The sequence below is a fragment of the Tiliqua scincoides genome, chromosome 2, assembly GCF_035046505.1.
Source record: "Tiliqua scincoides isolate rTilSci1 chromosome 2, rTilSci1.hap2, whole genome shotgun sequence".
NCBI lineage: Eukaryota > Metazoa > Chordata > Lepidosauria > Squamata > Scincidae > Tiliqua > Tiliqua scincoides.
Genome location: NC_089822.1, coordinates 14,455,458 through 14,475,934, shown reverse-complemented (window position 1 = coordinate 14,475,934; position 20,477 = coordinate 14,455,458). Strand labels below are relative to the sequence as shown.

The window sequence follows — 20,477 nt, the reverse complement described above, 5'->3', positions numbered from 1 at the left end:
TTCCACCCTGACCTGAATTTCAGCAAGATTTAAAATAAATAAATAAATAAATAAGCAAGCCATCCACAGAATGGCACATCTGTTGAAACTGCCTGCAGACAAGTTGTTTGATAAATGCCTACATTTTCTCAGACGTGGGAACTCTGGAAAGAAGTAGGATGCCTGGTATGGCCATTTGCATGCCAGGACTCAGAGTGCTTTTTCAGCTTATAGCTACAAGATGGTTGTGCCTGAATTTTGAGGACAAAGCAAAACGTTCAGGCTTGCTTGTGTTGTGTGGGCACTGAATGGTTTTCAACAGTGTAGCCTTTTTAATGTATGGGAGGGTTACACTACTGGAGAAGCGCTCTTAAACTGGCTGCATCATTTCAAATCTATTTTGCGGATGGCCTGCCTGAAAAATCACCAGAAAGCTGGAGCTGTCGAGAACATTTTCACTAGAACAGCCACCTCCTTCCTAAGTGTGATGTGCCAGTTTGAATCAAGCCATAATCAGCTGGAATGTGCTTAGGGCTCTTGTCTGGGAGAAGGAGTCATCAGTTGCCAAACTTTAGGACTGGGAGGGACAAAAAGCCATCCACTGGAGACAGGAAAAGTACTCGGGGCCTTTTGTATTGATTGCATTTATGTTCTGTCTTTCTGCCAATTCATCCATAGTAGTTTACAATTTAAAGTACTAAAACAAAACAAAAAGATTGCAAAAGTGGAATTGTTCAGGCCCTTGGAATGGGCTTCACTTCTTTGGCCTTCACTTCTTTGGCTTCACTTCTTCGGCCACTTCTTCGGACTTTCTTCAAAAGCCATAGTTTAAATTGTGTATTTGGTAACAACTTCTAATCTGTTTGGGGAAATAGACATGAGATTCCAGAGTCCTCTGGGACTCTTGGAAATCATCACCACTTCATTTGCATTTTAGAGAGAATCATTATAAAGCACTGAATTGTTACCTTTGGGTAGCTTCTTCGGGGAGAAAGACAGGATAAAAATACTGCAAATGAATGAATGAATGAATGTATACCTCCCATCATACAAAATAGTCAATATTTATAGAACTTAAATGTCATAAGGTCACTACAAAGCAGATTTTTTTCCCCATATTTGGTGGGAATGTAAATTCTTTACTATATCTGGGAGAAAAATCCAACTGCTAGTTCCTAGCATGATTCGAGAGTGTGGAAAACAGAGATTCCTTACCTGGGAAACTGATGTTCTTGGTAGATGAAGGGAGCATTCCTTGGTAGTGGGAGTCTGGCATTCCTTGTCATGTGGTCTTCCTCATGTGGCAGCTCCAGAACCCAAACCAATTTGCAGAGCTGGAAATCTGTCTCCCTTCTTGTGATCATTTCTTGATGTCATTGCAGTATGCACAACTCATCCACTAGGAAGAAGAAATGGGGAGAGTTAGTTCAAGGCATAAACCCACCCAACACAGATGACCTTGCAGTATTGATGGAGATACAAGGGAGCCCTACCTACCTCCCCCCATATGGTCGACCACCCAGAAGAGTGGGGTGCTCAGCATGAGTCATGGGGGCAGAATGTCCTCTTTCTCTACCATGAACATCAGTTCGTCGGTAAGGAATCTCAGTTTCCTCAGGTAGAGGAAGGGGGCAGTCCTCAGTAGTGGGATGTACCACAGTAGTGCCCCAACAGAGGGTGGGTATGTGGAGCACCCCAGTTCATCTCTTTACCACCTTCTGTAACATTCTCCAGCCAAAGCTGTCACATGCAATTTGTAGTGTCTTGTGAAAGTGTTAAGGGAGGCCCAGGTCACCGCCCTACATACTTTTGGTAGGGACGATATCCTGTGAAGGCTTCTGATGTTGTAGCACTCCCCAAAGAATGCTGAAATCCTTCAGGTGGTGTTAAACCTGCTGCCTGATAGCACATGACTGTGGAACTCCTAAGCTAGCAGCTACCAAGGGTAATGAAGCCTTTCTCCCTGTAGCCTTCCTGTTTCCTAATTGGCTGAGTGAATTTAGTGTAGAAACATAAAGCTCTCCTCACATCTAAGGTGTGCAACACTTTCTCTCTAGGATGTGTAGAATTTGTACAAAATGAAGGTAAAACTGGTTCCCATTGACAATGGAACACTGAGTTTACCTTGGGAATAAAGGCTGGATCCATTCTCAGTACTATTGTATCTTTGTGAAACATTCTCAACTCTGACAGCTGCTAACACTGTGTTCCATCAGTGTTCCATCAGTTGTTAGTGTGTTTGTAGACAAGTTTAGAATCCCAAGTGATGACTGAGTGGCATATCACTTTGATAACTGAAAGGTCCCCTCATATTTTCAAACAATCATAATTAACTGATAAGAGGCATTCATTGTTCTTAGGGGGAAATAAAACAAATGTAGTTTGGGGATGTTCTCAATTCAGTGAAGGATCCCAGCTCTTCAGCCCATGTTGATCAGTTCCAGGATAAATTGAAAACAGGTTTCAAAGTCTCATATTAGAATATTGTGTTGCTCTTGAACTGTAAATCAAAATTAACATCAAAAGTGCCCTGAAAGCAAGATTTGGCTTGCTTTAATTCTGACATGACACCATATGGCATTTTAGACCACAATCCTTGTGTTCAGTGGGGCTTACTCCTAGGAAAGTTTGTATAGGATTTGCAACCTTAGACTGCAATCCTATGCACAGTTTCCTGGGAATAAGCCCCATTGATCTCAATGGGACTTACTTCTGCTCAGACATGCATAGAATTGGGCTGCTAATCTACTCAGGGCCCAATTCTATCCAACTTTCTATCGCTGATGCAGCCATATGCAGCCCCAAGGTAAGGAAACAAATGTTCCTTTATCTTAAGGAGGTCTTCTGTGACTGCCCCTTACCACCTCAGGATTAGGGTGAGATGTCATAACCACAAAAAGGGACAAGACACCCCAAAATGTAGGACATAAAAAAAACCTAGGACACGACAAAATAAAAGCTAAATACACTCATATATTGATTCATGTGATTAATTTAAACATTATATTATAGTTTTAAATGTAGCAATATTACATATATTATATATAATTGACTATATGCTGCCTGCAGGGATCCTCTGACAGGGAAAAGGAGACATAAGTTCTTTTCCAGGACACAAGGCTAAAAAAGAGGACATGCCCTGGAACAAAAGAACATCTGGTCACCCTGCCCAGGATGCAGGAACACAGCCCATGGGCACAGCTGTCCTGGTGCTGGAAAGTTGGATAGGATTGGGCCCTAACTTACAGGTACAAAATGGGACCAGGTACAGAAAGGGACCAAGTACCAGCCTGGAAAGAGCATCAGGTTCTGTTTGTGTTGGTCTGTCCTCCCCCTCCAGACATTGGGAATTCTTGTCAAATCAAATCAATCTTTATTGGCATACTAACAGACAACTCCCAGGGGAATCTTGTCCCCTCCCAGCTCAGGTTAGGCCAAGTGGAATACAGGCTCTCGGCCGAGTCCAGCAGGACCTGCACATGTGAGGCTTCCCTGCAGAGCCAGCACCATTCAGGGGACGTTTATCTGTGAGAAACCAAACCTATTTACATATTTTTCTTTCAACAAACCTTTTTGTTTAAAATCTCTGCCCTGTTCTGGGTTCAGTGGATTTGTCAGCCTCCCCGGTACTACTGTCAAATTTTTACAACCTTAAATAGCATTCTTGGGGAAGGGTTTTGCCCAGGGAACCCCTCTGGGAACCAGATCACTTGGGCTGCTGACAGCGAACTAGATCTACCAAGTCTTGTCCCACCAAACTGCACTTCCAAACTAACTAGAAAAGTGAGGGTAGGGAAGGGAGTGAATGCTTGACACTAGGCATCACTGCCCTGGATCAGCAGGTGGTGGCTAAAAGTCCCTGTTCTCTTTCATGACAGCGCCCAAAGCTGCCTCTGTCCCAAAGCCCAGCCTGAAGCTGGATTGAAAGGGATCCAGGTAATCTGTCTCATCTAGGATCCCCTGGAGCCGGTGGCATAGCTGGAGGGGGGCAGAGCAGCCAGTCTGGCAGGGAGGCTCAGCGCGGCAGGCGAGCGGCCCCTCCCTTTGGAGCCATATGGCTCTGTTTTGCTCCCCCCACTAGGAATGGCTCCAGAGGGAAGGGCCGCTCACCCGCCACGCTGAGCCTCCCTGCCAGACTGGCTACTCTGCCCCCCCTCCAGCTACGCCACCTCCTGGAGCTGAGATGCCACCACCCACTCACCTTACCCAAGAAAAGAAGATTGAAAACTGGTCAATTATTATTTAAATTGATGGAATACTCAGATGGGTTTTTGTTTTTTTTAAAGAGATGGATGCACAATTGCAGACCTTAGGATGCTAGGTAAGTCTCCCTCCTATAAAGATGAATTCACAATGGGTTCCACCTAATCGACCAGACCAGACATCCTGTGCAGACATATGACCCACCTGACTGTCCCCTCTGCAGGTCTGGCTCCAACTGTAATATCTCTCTTCGAATGTCACAATTGGAATTTAGGGGTCAGCCCTCAAAGGAACTGAGGGATTCGCCATTTTTCCTGCCTTCACACAATCTGTAAGGCATTTTCCCCACTTGAGGGCAGAACGTTTGACAAGGCTCTGAAATCTTCTGAAGTTGGCTCCGTGCATATGCAGACCTTTGCTATGTATGTCTGCACGGATAACCACTCCAAGAACTAGTGTTCAGGTAAGCAACTTGTCCTTAGTAACACACATGTAAACAGAGGCATGATTTGTGTAAGGATGGACAATGTTCCGGACTGCGAGAAAACTAGTAGGCTTGCTCTTTATTACAACCTTTTTTCTCATTGGCCTCTTGGTGGAGCTCTCTTTTCAGGTAATGTCTTAATCTAAAGCTCTGCACTCCCAACATTAAATTAAGAAAACTGAAAAATGTAGAAAAAAATGGGTCAGGTCACATCCCATTGACACGAATGACAGTATTATTTTCATATGGATTGAACTCACTGGCCTTTAGTGTGTGTGTGCATGAATATGTGGGTGCATAGGAAATCTACTAAAGACACCCTCATCCCCACCTTCCAGAAGTTGCAGCTAGCTAGAGCTAATGAGCCATGTTGTCGCACTTCACTTGATAGTGGCAACAGCTTATCAGTGCGTGTTCTGGAATGAGTCTGACAGTAAGTGGTTCATGAATTATTATGCTTTGGCAGCCTGATGAGAAAAGCATTCATTTTTAAGAAAGTCTCATTGATTTCAATAAAACGTGCCATTAGCGACATTTAAGATCTTTGCTTAAACGAGTGGTGAATGGATGGGTCAGTATTGATTCATAAGCTAAGTTAAACTGCTATAAAGAATTGTTGCATTAAAAATTGGTTCTGTAAAGAGCTAAACTTCAATTTCCTGCTGTCAAGTTACTCTGGAAGGCTTCAGTCAGTTTCAGGTCTTATATATATGATGATACTTGATAGTATTCATAACACTGGTTTTATACCACTACTGCTATCAATTTTCTTCTGCACAGAACAAATACCTTAGGGCCCAATCCTATCCAATTTTTCAGTGCTAGTGCAGCTGTGCCAATGGGGTATGCGCTGCATCTTGTGGTGGGGCAGCAGTCACAGAGGCCCCCTTAAGGTATGGGAACATTTGTTCCCTTACCTTGGGGCTGCATTGCGGTTGCACCAGTGATGGAAAATTGGATAGGATTGGACCCTAAGGGCACGATCCTATCCAACTGTCCAGCACCGGTGCAGCTGCAATGCAGTTCAGAGACAAGGGAACAAATATTTCCTTACCTTGTGGAGACCTCCATAACTACCCTCCCACCACAAGATGCAGTGCACACCCCACTGGCACAGCTACACCAAGTTTATTTACTACATTCATGTCCTGTTTCTTCAGTGGAACTCAAGCCACCATTCACAGGGTTCTCATATGGTGCCCCACTCAGGCAATTGACTATGCCTGCTTACTTTGAGGTAGGTTGCTGTACCATTGTGTCTTGAACATGCAACCATTGAAGGTTGTGTCTTGAACATGCAAATAACCATGTATCCCTAGAGATAAGAAAATATCACTATTCACATGAATATTCACTCTTCACAGAATATCACACAACCAGTTGCCACAGATTTTATACTATGTTTGGTGTTCATTTGGCACTACAAGAGCAAGTCCACCATAGAGTGTTCTCATACTAATTTTACACCTCTCTCATTGTTAATGGAGAGAAGGAAGTGAGAGGAGCATTTGTAATGCAAATTACCACTCTGGCCAGTGTAGTCTTACATTTGCATTACAAACTGAGGCAAGAATTCATTAAAGCCTCCCATGAGAAAACTTCCAGTGTCTGATATTTAGCTCCAGCATGTCAAGTAGGGAGACACTTTGCAGATTTACACATTTGAATGCACATACATGGCAAAGGAAAATCAACTCCATATGGTATTGATATGTCAACTTGTATATATCAAGATATTCATATTGCCTTTCTGCTATTATTATTAGCTGTGATTTGTATATTATTTTGATGGGTATTTATATTATAATGTTTTCTTCTGTACTGGATTTTATATAGATTTTTATTACTACTTATTAGCCTCCTTGAGCTGTAATTACAGGTACGTCAGGATGTAAATCCATAAAACAAAATAGATTTCCTTTTAAGCAATGATATTACACTGAACACATGCAGCTTGATAATCCTCCAACATAGCAGGATGAAGCTGAACTGGCAAGAGCCTGTATTTAACAGAGGAGCCAGCACTGGGCCCAATCCTTTGCTTCCTGCAAGTCTTCAGGGAAGCATGCTGATGGGCAGCCCATCAGGGAGACATTTGTCCTCTTATCCTGGGTAAATCCCCAGCCTACCCAGTGGGGCTTCTTGGATCTGCACTGTCTAAATAGCTGGCACAAGTCTGAGAAGCCCGTGTCAGGGGAAAAGGCTCAGGAAGGGGGCACAGGATATGGCGTAAGTCTGATTCCACCCCCACCGGGCCTTATCCACCCCTGCTCTGCCCTTCCCCCACCCAGAAACACCCCCTTCATGCCTCCATTCTGCCCTTTCCCATCTTTGCACTACATAGAGCAGTACCTACTTACTCTGATGGGTGCAGATTTGGATCAGTGCATGCCTTCCCATCAGTGCATTTCTAACAGCACATTTGTGACACTCTAGGCTAGGATTGCGCTTTTAGAGAGATTGACAGCTTTACAGTGCAGAGCTATCATCCTTCCCTCCTTTCCTGCCTTGTGTGTGGCACTAAAACATCCTTTTGGATAACTTCTGTGCAAGTTCTGCTGAGCCAAGAGGACAACAGAATAAGATCTATTCTGGATGTTCTGGCTCTGAAGAGGCATTTCAATGGAGCAAATAGTGCTGTTGGACTCCCTCATTTCCACAGGTCTGTTTCTGAAACACTCCTGCAGACGCATGAATCTGTAAGTGCAGTAGGGTAAGCAGAACTTGTGAAACTGGCAAATAAGAGCCACTGCCAACCTGATTCTGATGTAACTTTTTTTTGCTTTGTGGGAGAAAATGCATGGAAGAGTCAGTGGCTGACCTCCCCAGTCCCATGTTCTGGTGCAAAGGTCCATGATGGCGCCCCCGCAGGATGTCGCCATCCCCCCCACACAAATCCACCCCCCCTTCACCACAATGTTCCAGAGCCTCACATGATTCCAGAATGCACTGGGGTAGCCTCCTGAGGTTTCCCCGCACTCTTAAACTGTGCTTCCGGCAAACTGGAAGCACAATTTCCAACCATGTCAGGAGCCCCAGTGAGGCTTCCACACAGTTCTAGAGGTGTGCAAGGCTCCATGCCCGGGGCATTGGCCCCTTTCACTTAATGACAGGTCCGCCCTGGGAAGAGCGACTTAGAAAACACAATTCAATTCTCTGTACGCCAGTGTGGTTGTATGAATTGACCCTTTCTTAATAAATCTGTCATACTTCTGTTTCTTATTCTAATTTACCCACTTTTTCCAATTAAGACACTGTGGTAGAATGTAGTACTCTTCCACATATGCCCCAACCACACTATTCATCATGTGCAGAGTTACAAAGCAGACACATGGTAAGCACTCCAATGATGCTGAACTTTGCATAGGGACAATTCCAAAACTTAATGCATGTGACTGCAAGTATGCTTCATTGAAATCAATGGGACTTATTTCAACTTAATGTGAGTAGGACCAGGGTGTAAATTGGTTTCCCCAATAAATCAGTTAAATACATCAACAAGAAAATCCAGGAACCTTTTACTATTGATGGAAACAAGAAGCAGACCAAGCATTTTCTAATTTTATAATCAGAAAAATACTCTCTCTCTCTCTCTCTCTCTCTCTCTCTCTCTCTCCAGCTCAATTGAAGCACCAGATTTTAAACGGATGTAGGATGCTTCTTCTTGTCACTCATATCTGAGATGATAAAGGCAAACAGGAAATAACTCACTGAAGAGATACTTGTTCCATATCGCAGGGACTCAGAACTAATGTGGTCACAGAAGGAACTTTGTCTCCTTATATAATCTTGCTGCAGTAAAATGAGGATAATCTCCAAGCTTCTGGATGGCAAGTGAACAAAGCCTATATGAAAGTGCCCTGATCAGAAGATATTATTGACTTCAGTTCAAGAAACATTTTCCAATTTTATGATCATACACACACACACACTCTCTCTCTCTCTCTCTCTCATGTTGTGTTCATATCAGGCAGTGGTGAGAAAAATCAGTTTTAATTTAGACTGAAATCCTATGAACATTGTCACTTACATGGCAGTAAACTCCTCTGATCACAATGGGATGGACCCAATCCTAAGGGCGCCGAAATGGCCACCACTGCATCCTGCTAGGCCGGAACAGTCACTGGAGCCTCCTTGGGTTAAAGGGAACAAATATTCTCTTACCCTGTGTAAGAGCAGCTCTGCTGCCACCAATGAGTCTCCTCGGATCTGTGCCTGCTGTTTAGTGGGTGCAGAACTGAGGAAGCCCATGTCAGGCAGAGCAGCTTGGGAGGGGCCACTAGATTTGGTGGCAGACTTTGCAGCCATCCCCACCTCCCTCAGGCCTGATCCTCCCTCCAGCTCTCCCTACCTCCACCCAGTTCTGCAGTCTCCCCACCTTCTCCCTGCCCTACAAAAGCCTCTCCGCCAGTTGGTGGGGGAACTTAGTGCCAGCCACCCCAGCATCACGTGATCCTGACACTGAGGCCCAGTGTCAACTGTGTTGGGTCTGTCTGCCAGCACAATGGCCTTACTGCCGCCGGCAATATGTCCGACGGCACATTTGCAACAGCCATTGCCAGGACAGTGCACTGGCCACCAGCTCTGCCCTGATTTAGAATTCGGCCCTTACTTCCATGTAATTGTATGGATTGCATCATTGGATAGATTGGATGAGTCTGCACAGAAACATTGTTGCTGGTATGACATTTTGTGTTACATTTTTCACTATAACATCTGAACTGATAATGTATTTAGGAAAATATTGGAAATGAATTCCATTTGTTTCAGTGTTTTAGCATATTCCTAGAGGATTTTTGGAATAATCCAAAGTTTAAAATGCTGAAACTTCATTCCTCAAAGTACTTTTGACCTTTGAATTTCTACATCTTATTGTATATCTTTGTCCATTATTCCAATATTTATGATCTTACTCTATTGGGATTTCATTATGTTCTGCATATAAGAAAGCCAAATCTTTATTTGATTTAGAACTGCATTAAAATACCTTTTTGTGGTGCTTCAACTCTGTTTTGCAGCCTGATCTACTGATTTCAGTGGAAACAAGGGCCTAACTGCACATGCTTCTTCCTCCAAGATCTCTCCAAGGCATTTGCTACTATAAATCACCAAATTGTTGTGGGCCATCTGAGACTACTGGCAGTGGGGGCAGTGCTTTGCAGTGGTTCTACTTCTATCTATCAGATTTGTACCAGAAGAAAGCACTGGGTGACTACTGCTCTACCCTATATGGTGTTGTTTGCCTGTGAAATCCTGCCAGATTCCATCTAGTCCCTGGTGCTTTTTAGTGTTTGCGTGTTTGCAACTGCTGAGTGTTTGCAACCTTTTGGCAGCCTAGAGCAGGGGTGTCCAAAGTTTTTGGCAGGAGGGCCACATCGTCTCTCTGACACTGTGTTGGGGGCTGGGGGAAAAAAACTAATTTACATTTAAAAAATTGAATGAATTTACATAAGTTTACATAAATGAATATATTAAAGATAGAACTTATGTAAATGAATGAAGGTCTTGCAATAGCTCATAAAAGGCCTTGCACAAAGCAAGGCTGGCCTTTCCTTTGCTGCTGCTGCTGCATCACAGATGTGAAACAACAAGCAGTGGAGGGAAACCTCATCCACAGCTCACGTAAGACGTCAAACAGTTGCCCTCATGCTGAGAGCAGTTGCGTCGGGCCAGTGTGGGCTCCAACAAATCTCCAGAGGGCCAGAGGCTCATTGGAGACTGGGGGCTCCCTGAGGGCCACATTGAGAGGCCTCGAGGGCCGCAAGTGGCCCCAGGGCCGGGGTTTGGGCACCCCTGGCCTAGAGCATAGTGCCACCAGTATGCTCTCCTCTGTTTTTTTTTTTCATCAACTCGAGGAACAGCAGGAGATTCAGGGAATCCCCTGAGCATATACGGTACCAGTGCTAGATTAGAGCTAGCAAACTGAAGTTTAAGCCAGATTCCTAATGATGCTGGTTGGCCAATAAAAACCAGTGAGACTGTAGTTTTGACTGCCTCACAGACTGAGGCTACACTCCCCATAAAGGCCAGCGTTCACAGCTTCTGTGCTCCTGGATCCTGCATTGCTGGCTGGACCTTCAGGTTGCAGAGGGGTTGGGAGTGCCCTTTACTAGTCTAGGAAGATAGCTGTGGCCATTCCTCTCAGAAAAGGATTTGGCTGCAGTCATCAGATTTGGTCTTTGGTAACCACTTGAATGGATTATTACAGCCTGTTCTGTGCAGAGCTCCTTTTGAAAAATGTTTGCATGCTGCAGCTCACCTCTTGAAAGGGACAGGTCTCGGGAAAGCATGTTACTCTCACTGTAGTTCCTCTGCACCAGCTGTTTCTAAATCCAATCCAATGCTGCTGATTTTTTAAGCCCTCCCTACAAGATCTAGGGCAGTGGGGGAAAAGAAGAATAGGATCTACTGTTAGACTTCTGGGTGATTTGCACTAGAAACAGAAGCGTTTCTGACTTCCAGTTGTTAGGAACAATAAAATGACTGTTCACACACACACTCACACACACACACACAGAGAGAGAGAGAGAGAGAGAGAGAGAGAGAGAGAGAGAGAGAGAGAGAGAGAGACCCCTGCTTAAATTAGGTTGCTGTAACTAGGCTTGGGGGAAAAACAGGAGTGAATTGCTGTGTGACTGAATAGTGAGCTCAGTTCTGGTGCTGAAAACAAACTCCTGAGTTAATCCTTCATCCTAAGTGTAGGTCTGCTCACTATTTTTTCCTTGACTCCAGCTTGTGAACTTTGGTAAAAACGAACAACCCCCCCTCCCCACACAAGTAAATTCTACCCCTGGCACAGGTTCCTGGGAGCCTTCTGTGTGTACCTTCCTGTTCCAAGGAGGAGACTATGCTCTATGTCCCTCTTTCTCAGTAGCCAGGCTTCGTCTGTGATGGCATCCACACTGTGGAACATCCATCCAAGTGGGGCTTTTCTGATCTCTGTGTTGTAAGCTTTTTGGCACAAGGATTTGCCCGTTTCAGAAGGCATTCCTCACCAGTTAACAGGACGTTTTTGGAACAGTGGCTGTTTTAATAAGGTTGTGGAGTTTTCGATCTGCTATTTTGCAGGTGTTTAATGGATTATTGTAAAGCTGTTGCTTTAATGAATTTAGGGTATCAATTTTTGATTTGTTGTACACTTCTTTGAATGTCATTTTTTTTTCACCTGTGAATGCAGTTCACACTAAACCATTTCAGTGCAGAGAAGCATCAGGCAGGTATGCTCTTAACCCTTTCCTTATGTGCTCCTCTGCACTCCAAACTGAACTTGAAGGTGCTTCCCTTGCACAGGATTCCAAATGCATGAACTAATGACAAATTCATGATTTGATCACTTGAAGCAGAAGTCCAAACTGGTTTCATATTGGCTGTGAGGTGAGGTGACAAGAAAGCTATCAAAGTATTTGATCAGTCACTGTCACATCAACACTTGATGCTGCAGTCACCATTGGATTAAAACTGATGTGTGAACATAAGTGTCACACACTTTTTGTCTTCCATCATAAACTAGGCAATTAGCAGATCCAAATGCTCTCTTCCATTGCATTTTCACTGTTACTGCTATAATAGGAGTAGCTTTCAGAAGACCAACAGCCCAATCCTATGCACGTCTACTCAGAAGTAAGTCTCACTGAATTCAATGGGGCATACTTCCAGGAAAGCGTGCACAGGATTGTAGTTCAAATTAGTATGCTGAAAATGTGGGAGGAACAGTACGTGATTCATTTCAGAGTGCATACAGTCCTGTTTCTGGAGATTTCCTTCATGAAGTAGAAAGTATTTCTAGAGCCAATAATTTGTGTTCACTTCCCCCCATGTTCTAAAGGGGAGAAGGAGAGAATTTACTCAGGGATTTTTGGCCCATCATAGTGGAGATCTGTAACAGACTGTAGTCCTGGCACAGTGATTTGGGAAGGTTTCACTGTGACACACAACTGAGTTCAGGTGCACTTGTAAGTAGTCATTAGTCAAGCTAGCCTTAGCCACTCAATTTACTCAAGGAACAGCAAAACATTTCAAAGCTGTATATCTTCATGCACAAAGTATAACTCTTTACACAATACGACACACATACAAATGTTCTTCATTACAGATTAATAGTCAAACAACGTACTCTGAAGGAGACGGACAGATTCCAATGGTCTCCCATAGTTCTTATTTTGTGAACTGCTTCGGGCATTTTGTATAAACTGGAAAGGCTAAGGATGTGAGTAAATAAATCCATAGCCCACTATAAAAGTTGGCTATAAACTTCCTATTGTTTTCACAGTAGATTAGGACAGAAATAATACACCCTTTGAGAATTGCAGCTTGAAATGCTTACAACATTGTAGCTAAAAGTACTCCAAATTGGATGTTTTTCCTTTATGGAAAATATCGATTTAAAAATAAAACATAAGCTCTTTCAAACAGGAAAGAAACACTTGAAGACTCGTTGTGTACTGCTTTTAATTAGATACTCACTAAAAATAAATACAGAAAATGTCAATCGTGCACAATAAATACTAAGAATGTCAAAAATGGTCTTCACTCTTCATGTGTTTACTTCAGGAAATAGATCTGTTGTGCAGTGTGGTCACACCTCATTTCCCTCCCTCCCCACTGCATTCCATTGGATCTACTACTCAGAGGTGCATCTTGGAAGGAACTACTATACATATGCTTTCCATGAAATAAATTTCCATAAATTTCCATTTGTTTATACCTTTCTACCTTCAAAAAGGCAATCAAAAAGGCCTTTCTACCTTCAAAAAGGCAATCAAAGAGGTTTTTGATACATAATAATACTACCACCTTAAAACACAAAAATGATTAATCATTCTGTGGCCCACCTCCTGCCATGCAGAAGTATTTTTTATCCTCATTCCTGTACTTGTAACATTTGGAATTGGACTATTGTTGGTCCATAATTGTTATAACTTCATTTACACCTAATAGTAACTTACAACTCGATTCGTATTCAGTGCTCAGCAGACAGGTGTCCTTATTCTCTATACACAGGAGGTATTCATCTGGATGGAAGTGGTTTTAGCTCAGCACTGAAGGCTACAAATGAGGGTACCAGCAGCTCCTAGTGCTTCAACATGCAGATGAAAATAAAATAATACTTTACATTTGTATAGTGCTTTTTCAGGGCCCAGTCCTATCCAATTTTCCAGCACTGGTGCAATTGCAATGCAGCCCCAAGGTAAAGGAACAAATGTTCCCATATCTTAAGGAGGCCTCTGTGACTGCTGCCCCACCACAAGATGCAGTGCATGCCCCATTGGCACAGCTACACTGGCAATGGAAAATTGGATAGGATTGGGCCCTCAGTGTGCAAAGTGTTTCCTGTGTTATCTTTACACTGTCCTTACAACAACCCTGTAAAATAAGTGAATATTATTATCCTCATATTGAAGGTGGGGAGTCAAGGCTAAGAGCAACCTGTCCACTTAGGGAGTTCATGGCAGAGGCAAGATTTGGACCAAAGAAGTCCTCTGATATGTCCCACCTATAATACAAAGGGGTTGCACATTACTGCTACTACCTATAGAAATTTTGTAATGTTTGTGGAGCAGTCCTTATTTGTAGTACATTTCACGGAAATTGTTTGAGAACTTCTAGACAAGTGTGGGCTTGAGGTCTGTCAGCCTTTCCATCAGTCTCAAAATTCATGCACTGCATGCTGTTTATTAAATTCTTTAAAATAGGTGCAAACATCTAATGCTCTTGTCCCAAGGAAAATGACACTAAACACTTGCTGTCTCAAGAGCCAGTATGATGTAGTGGTGTTGGACTATGAGTGGGAAGACCTGGGTTCAAATCCTCACCCAGTCAGAAAGTTCACAGAGTTCATCTTTGGCCAAGCACTTTTTTCTCAGCGTTACCTACCTCACAGGGTTGCTGTGAGGGGGGCAGGTAACCCATATATTGTATGCCACTCAGAAGAACTGCTGAGAATGTAAGCTTTGGGAGATGAAGCAACTGCTTCCTTAGCACTCCTGTCCTGTCCCTCCTTCCTATACCTAGGGTTGTACTGATCAGTGACCATAATAAAAGATTCTTCTTCTTCTATACCTAGGTATGCTATCTATTGATGCCTACTCCTTGGGACACTCCTTTTGGATGATTAACTACTATTGTGTTAGCCCTTCCTTCTCCACTAGAGATACCAACATTCTGCTCTGACAAGCCTGCCTTTTTGGTTGGTTGGTTGGTTTGCACAGTCCATAAACAGGCAGTGATCCAGCCAGTGGTGTAGCTAGAGGGGGTGAAAAGCAGTCAGTTTTGCAGGGAGAGTCACTTGGTACTTGTTTGGTGATGGCATGGATTGGTGGTGTAGCTGGGGGGCAAAGCACTCGGTTTTGCAGGGAGCCTGACTGGTACTCGCTTGGTGATGGCATGGATCAGTGCCGTAGCTAGAGGGGGTGCGAAGCTCTCAGCTTTGCAGGGAGCCTCACTCGGTCCTTGCTTGGTGGTGGCATGTATCAGTGGTGTAGCTGGGGGGCAAAGCACTCAGTTTTGCAAGGAGTCTCTCCGTGCAGTGCAAGCGGCCTCTCTCCTTCGGAGCCATTCTGGGTGGTGGGTGCAAAACGAGGCGTGCGCCCGGAATAGCTCCAAAGGGAGGGTCAGCTTGCACGCCGCAGGGAGGCTCCCTGGGAAACTGAGTGCTTTGCCCCCTCTAGCTGTGCCACTGACCCATGCCCTCGCCGAGCGCATCTCTCGCACCGGGCTCGGAGCGCACCTTTCACAGCCCCCAGGCTCAGTGGGGAGGCGCCACCTGGGACGCCCAAGCACCTGGATCCCTGCGGGGAGTAGGGCGCCCAGCGTCTTGGCCTGCGGGTCGCCCCCGGGCGAGGGGCTGGCGGGGCGGGGCGGAGCCGGGACGGGGCGGGGCCGGGACCCACCAAGCAGGGACGGGGCAGACGGCTCCTCCCCGGCGCAGAGCGCCCCGTGTGTGGCGGGCTGCTATTTAAACGGAGGCTATGCGCCCGGGAGGAGCGCCCGGCCCGCGCAGGAGAGGGATGCCCCAGCAGCGGCACCGGCGGCAGGGTCCCCCCTGCAGGAAGCGCCCCACCTGAGCGTCCCGGCGCCCACCATGCGGCCGCTCCCGCTGCTGGCCTGGCTGCTGCTGGCGTGCGCCGCGGAGGAGCCCTCGCCCGCGCCCGGGGAGACGGAGCTGCGCGTGCTGGTGCTGCTGCCCGCCGACGACGCGTACCTGTTCTCGCTGGCGCGCGTGCGGCCGGCCGTGGAGTACGCGGTGCGCAGCGTGGAGGCGAACGGGACGCTGCTGCCCGCCGGCTACCGCTTCCGCCTGCGCTACGCCGACTCCGAGTGCGGCAACGCGGCGCTGTTCCGCCTGGCCGACGCGGTGGCGCTGCGCGGGCAGCGGCCCGACCTGCTGCTGGGGCCGGCCTGCGAGTACGCGGCGGCGATGGTGGCGCGCCTCGCCTCGCACTGGAACCTGCCGCTGCTGTCGGCCGGCGCGCTGGCCGCGGGCTTCGGCGCGCGCCCCGCCGAGTACTCGCACCTGGTGCGCCTGGCGCCCGGCTACGCGCGGCTGGGCGAGGCGCTGCTGGCGCTCTTCCGCCGGCGCCGCTGGGGCCGCGCGCTGCTCGCCTACCACGACGACCGCGAGCGCCGCGACTGCTTCTTCGCCGCCGAGGGCGTGCACCTCGCCTTCCGCCAGGCCGCGCTGCACACCGACGAGCTGGGCTTCGACGAGGCCGCCGGCAAGTACGAGGACGAGGTCGTGCGCGCCGTCCAGGGCCGCGAGCCGGGTGAGCCTCCCGCGCCGCCGGGCGAGGCAGTGCCTCCCCGCCGAGGTCCTTCAGGACGCTGCCCCCGGACACGCGGTGGGTGGGGAGGCAGGTGAGGCGGAGCCGCCCCACCAGAGGCCTTCGAAAAGTGCCGCCCCCATGCGAGGCACCCACAACTCTTGCTCTCTAGTGAGGCAGAGCCTCCCCACCAGAGTCCTTCGAAAAGCAGCACCGGCACCGTGGGGGTGCGGCAGAGCTTTCCCGCCGGGGACCTTCAAAACGTTCGCCCACTGTGCACCTGCTGCACCGTACCCAGGGTGGGCAAGTAGGTGAGGCAGAGCCTCTCCACTAAAGTCTTTCAAAAAGTGCCACCACCCAAGGAGGTGCCCAAGCGCACCCACAACCATGCTCTCTGGAAAGGCAGGTGAGGCAGGGCCTCTCCTCCAAAGTCCTTTGAAAGCCAAGCACCCACAACCCACATACTCTGCCCGTCTGCCATCTCTTCTCTGCTTGTGGGTTGTGGGGGCTTGGGTACCGCACAGTGCTTTTCAGAGGACTCTGGTGAGGAGACTCTGGTGAGGAGACTCTGTCTCACCTTCCTCCCCACCCACCACAGGTCCCTGCGGTGCAGCCAGTGGATGATGGGGGGGGGAGCATCTGGGCTCAACAGGCTTCTACAGGAGTGGCACGGTGCTTACAGGGATTAGGAGCAGTTGCAGTGGGGACTGTGTGACACAATGAGCTGCTGTCACTCCAAAACTCTGGGCTACCTGGATGTGCATCTTCCTGCAGGCTCCCTTTCCAGTTTAGCATTGTATTTGCTCAGGGAGGCACTGTCTGGGCACAGCCCTCATGAATGCTCTCCAAGTCTATCCAGGTGTACTCAGGAATAAGAGCCCAATCCTTGGCTTGTCTACTCAGAAGTAAGTCCCAGTATAGTCAATACAGTTTACTCCCACAAAAATATGGATAGAATTGCAGCCTAAATCCTACTGAATTAAGCTTCCTGCCAGGAGCACATGCTTAGGGATTGTGGCTGAACCAGGCTTGCCATTGAATTAAATGGGACTGACAGAGGACTGCAGCTAGGTTTACCTGACCATCCTCCCATAAGAACATACAAAAAGCCAGGCTGGATCAGCCCCAAATCCCATCTCGTCCAGCTTCTCATATCTCACAGTGGCTCACCAGATGACTCGAGGAGCGCACAAGACAGCAGGAGACCTGCATCCTGGTGCATTCCCTCGCATCTGGCATTCTGAGGTAGCCTACACGATCAGGAGGTTGCACATGCTCCTCACACCTTGTAACCCACAATGGACTTTTTCTCCAGAAATTTGTCTAATCCCCTTTTCACAGTGTCCCTGTGGTGTAGCAGGGACACTGTGGCTGAGTCCAAGATGGCATGATTTGTCCAAGGCAAAACAATGAGTCTTTGGAATAGTTGTAACTGAAACCCAGGTTTCCAGAAACACTGAACTATCCTGATTGCTGATGGGGGCCTCCTATTGTTTTTGTTCCACTCTTGCTGTAGACATTTTGGTTTATTTTCTAGGGTTGTTGTCTTGGTGAGTGGAGAACATCTCTTTTGCCTTGAGCATGTGTTAAAGTAGCTTAATTATTCATATCTGTTAAAATTTGTCTATTGACTAGGAATAAGGTTGGATCAACAACCAAGCTCCTGATTGTCTGGAGATCAGGTTGGCACAGGACTACATTTTTAAAAGGCAGGGGAATTATGGGGGAGGGGACAGTGCTGCAGGTTTTCATCAGTGTTTTCCAAAGTTAAATTGTCGCTAGGTACTAGCCATTAGGCGTCAGTGACACCCTTGCAATTGCGGTGCTTCCAGCACTCTAGACTTCAGCAGGTATGTTGTAAAAACAAAATTCCATCCCCTAGCTGAGAGAAAGATGTTTTGTTCCCTGAAGTAGTGACGTATAACAGTACATTTATTACACAGTTGTCTGGAAAGGCACTGAGATGGCCAATGTGGCGCTGTACTATGTAGGCAACTGCTGCTAGATCATGCATGGAAAGAATAAATAATGGACCCCAAGGAATAATTCCAGCAGGGCATCTTCTAGATGAATGACTCATCATCTCCTTTCCTCTGCACATTAGCCTGTCCTTACAGCATTCTTCAGTAACAATTATATGTTTTTTGCTCTGGTATTACTGCACAAAAGAGTGCCTGCAATTTTGGAGATCCTAATCTTGCACCTTCCAGGTTCTGCTCTCAACTTAACCTGCACCTCCCTTTATCTTGTTTGTGGCAGACCTGGATAGAAATCATTGTTGATAAAATAGCTGAAGATAATAATAATTTCCCTACCTAACAGATGTGGTTAATTTCTTCTCTACCTCCAAATGCCAGGCTGTAGTTGGCAATTACATATTCCCCATATCCCCCCCCCCGTGCAGTTCTTCTTATATTGGATCTTCTCATATGCTGTGAGGGGATTTGCTGTACATGTTTTCTTTTTCATATTATTAGACAGCAGTTTGGAAAAAAGTATGGTTGTTCACCCGTTTTTGTGTGAATTGGAAGGTCCTTTGTGAACAGGGAATATCAAGAGTGTAGCAGGAATGTGGAGTGAAACTTTCTTGATGCTTAGATAGCCCAAGACTATGAACTGCACATCTGGAAGTTGACAGTTTGAACTTTGCCTCTTGACTTGAACTTGCTAGGTTACCATAGGCGAGCTACTTAACCTCAGCCCTACATCTGTAACATGGAGATTTGGAGCCTTGCCTATCATATGTTTAAGTATTACTTAGCACTTAAACGATGTTCTGCTTGAAATAATTGTTTAATGCCGAGATTCACAAACTGAGACGTTGCAGTGCCCCAACCAGAGAACCTCAGTATCTGGCCTCTAAAGGGGCAGGGAAGGGAGGAGGCAGTGACGCGACCCCCAGGATCACACTGTTTTGGGGGCAGAGGGGGCTTTTTTAAAATGTGCTCTACCTGCTGCCAAGGTCTGGAGGGTGCGGGGAGCCCCACAGCTGGTGAACAGTAAAAAAAGAATTGATTGTGACCCACTTCTGGGTTGTGATTGATTTTTTAAAAAACATTTTTAGCATTCACAAGCTCCCTGCACCCCCCCACCCCAGCAGCAGGTAGGGCAAGTTAGAAAAAAGAGACATGGTACCATTGGTAGAGGTATGATTTCTTTAGGATTGGGTTATTAATCTAATAAAAACATTTTGGTTGGGGTGAACATTTCTGTGCAATCTTTACAATCCTTACATCTCAGTGACACTATGGGTTTGATTGTGTATGAACTGCAAACAAGTGAGGAAAATGGGAACCTTGTTTTTCAGAATTCAGCTCAAAATATTCACTCAGTGTGCATTTGACTGTTCTTTTTTGTGGCTAGTCTTAGCAATGCTTATAAGTGCTTTTCAGCACATGCAGTCCTCCCTCCCATTCATTTAGAGCAGCCATTTTCAACCACTGTGCCATGGCACACTGGTGTGCCGCGAATGGTCCCCAGGTGTGCCGTGGGGATTTGGGAGAGGGTCATTTATTAGTAGGGCCATTGGGAGATGTGAGCCCCCCATTGGCAGCACAATTGACATTGTCCAAAAACTGGTGGTGTGCCTTGACCATTTTTGTGCCTTGCCAGTATGCCATGAGATGAGAAAGTTTGAAAATCTCTGATCTAGAGACTAGAATTTGTGCTGTTTTCCCACTTACTTTTGCTTCTTCCTCATTTTTGCTTGCAATTTCAATTTAAGAGCACCTGACCTTTGAGAGGTAGGCTAGGCAGGATGTGTAAAGGGATTGCCAGGACTAATGGGACAGTCTGCAGCACAAGCTGTCACCTGTGGATACAAATGACTACTATATTGGACTGTTGAAGGTGGTAAAGCTTGATGGTTATGTTTAAGTGTATTGTACCTTATCTAAGGGCCAAAAGGGTCACCAAGAAATTAAAAACATGAATGCCTTGGAAAATAAGGCATTTTAGTTAAGAATAACTTAATTTCATGGTCCTTCATGTCTTTCTATGCTACACTCTCAGAATTTTCCTGCTTCTGCCAATCCCTCTCATTTCCATTTTCT

At 46.3% G+C, this 20,477-nt stretch overlaps 1 protein-coding gene across 2 annotated transcripts in view; it reads left to right on the top strand.

Annotated features, from left to right (window-relative positions):
- Window positions 1-15,631: 15,631 nt before the first annotated feature.
- The window catches only part of NPR3 (natriuretic peptide receptor 3), a 57,356-nt gene continuing 52,510 nt past the window's right edge, over window positions 15,632-20,477 (top strand). Inside the window, exon 1 of one of the 2 annotated variants that reach the window (XM_066616889.1) lies at window positions 15,632-16,428. In XM_066616889.1, coding sequence (XP_066472986.1) covers window positions 15,747-16,428 — 682 coding nt within the window. In that variant the 5' untranslated portion in view covers window positions 15,632-15,746. The remainder of the gene's footprint in view (window positions 16,429-20,477) is intronic. The other variant, XM_066616890.1, reaches the window with a different exon arrangement.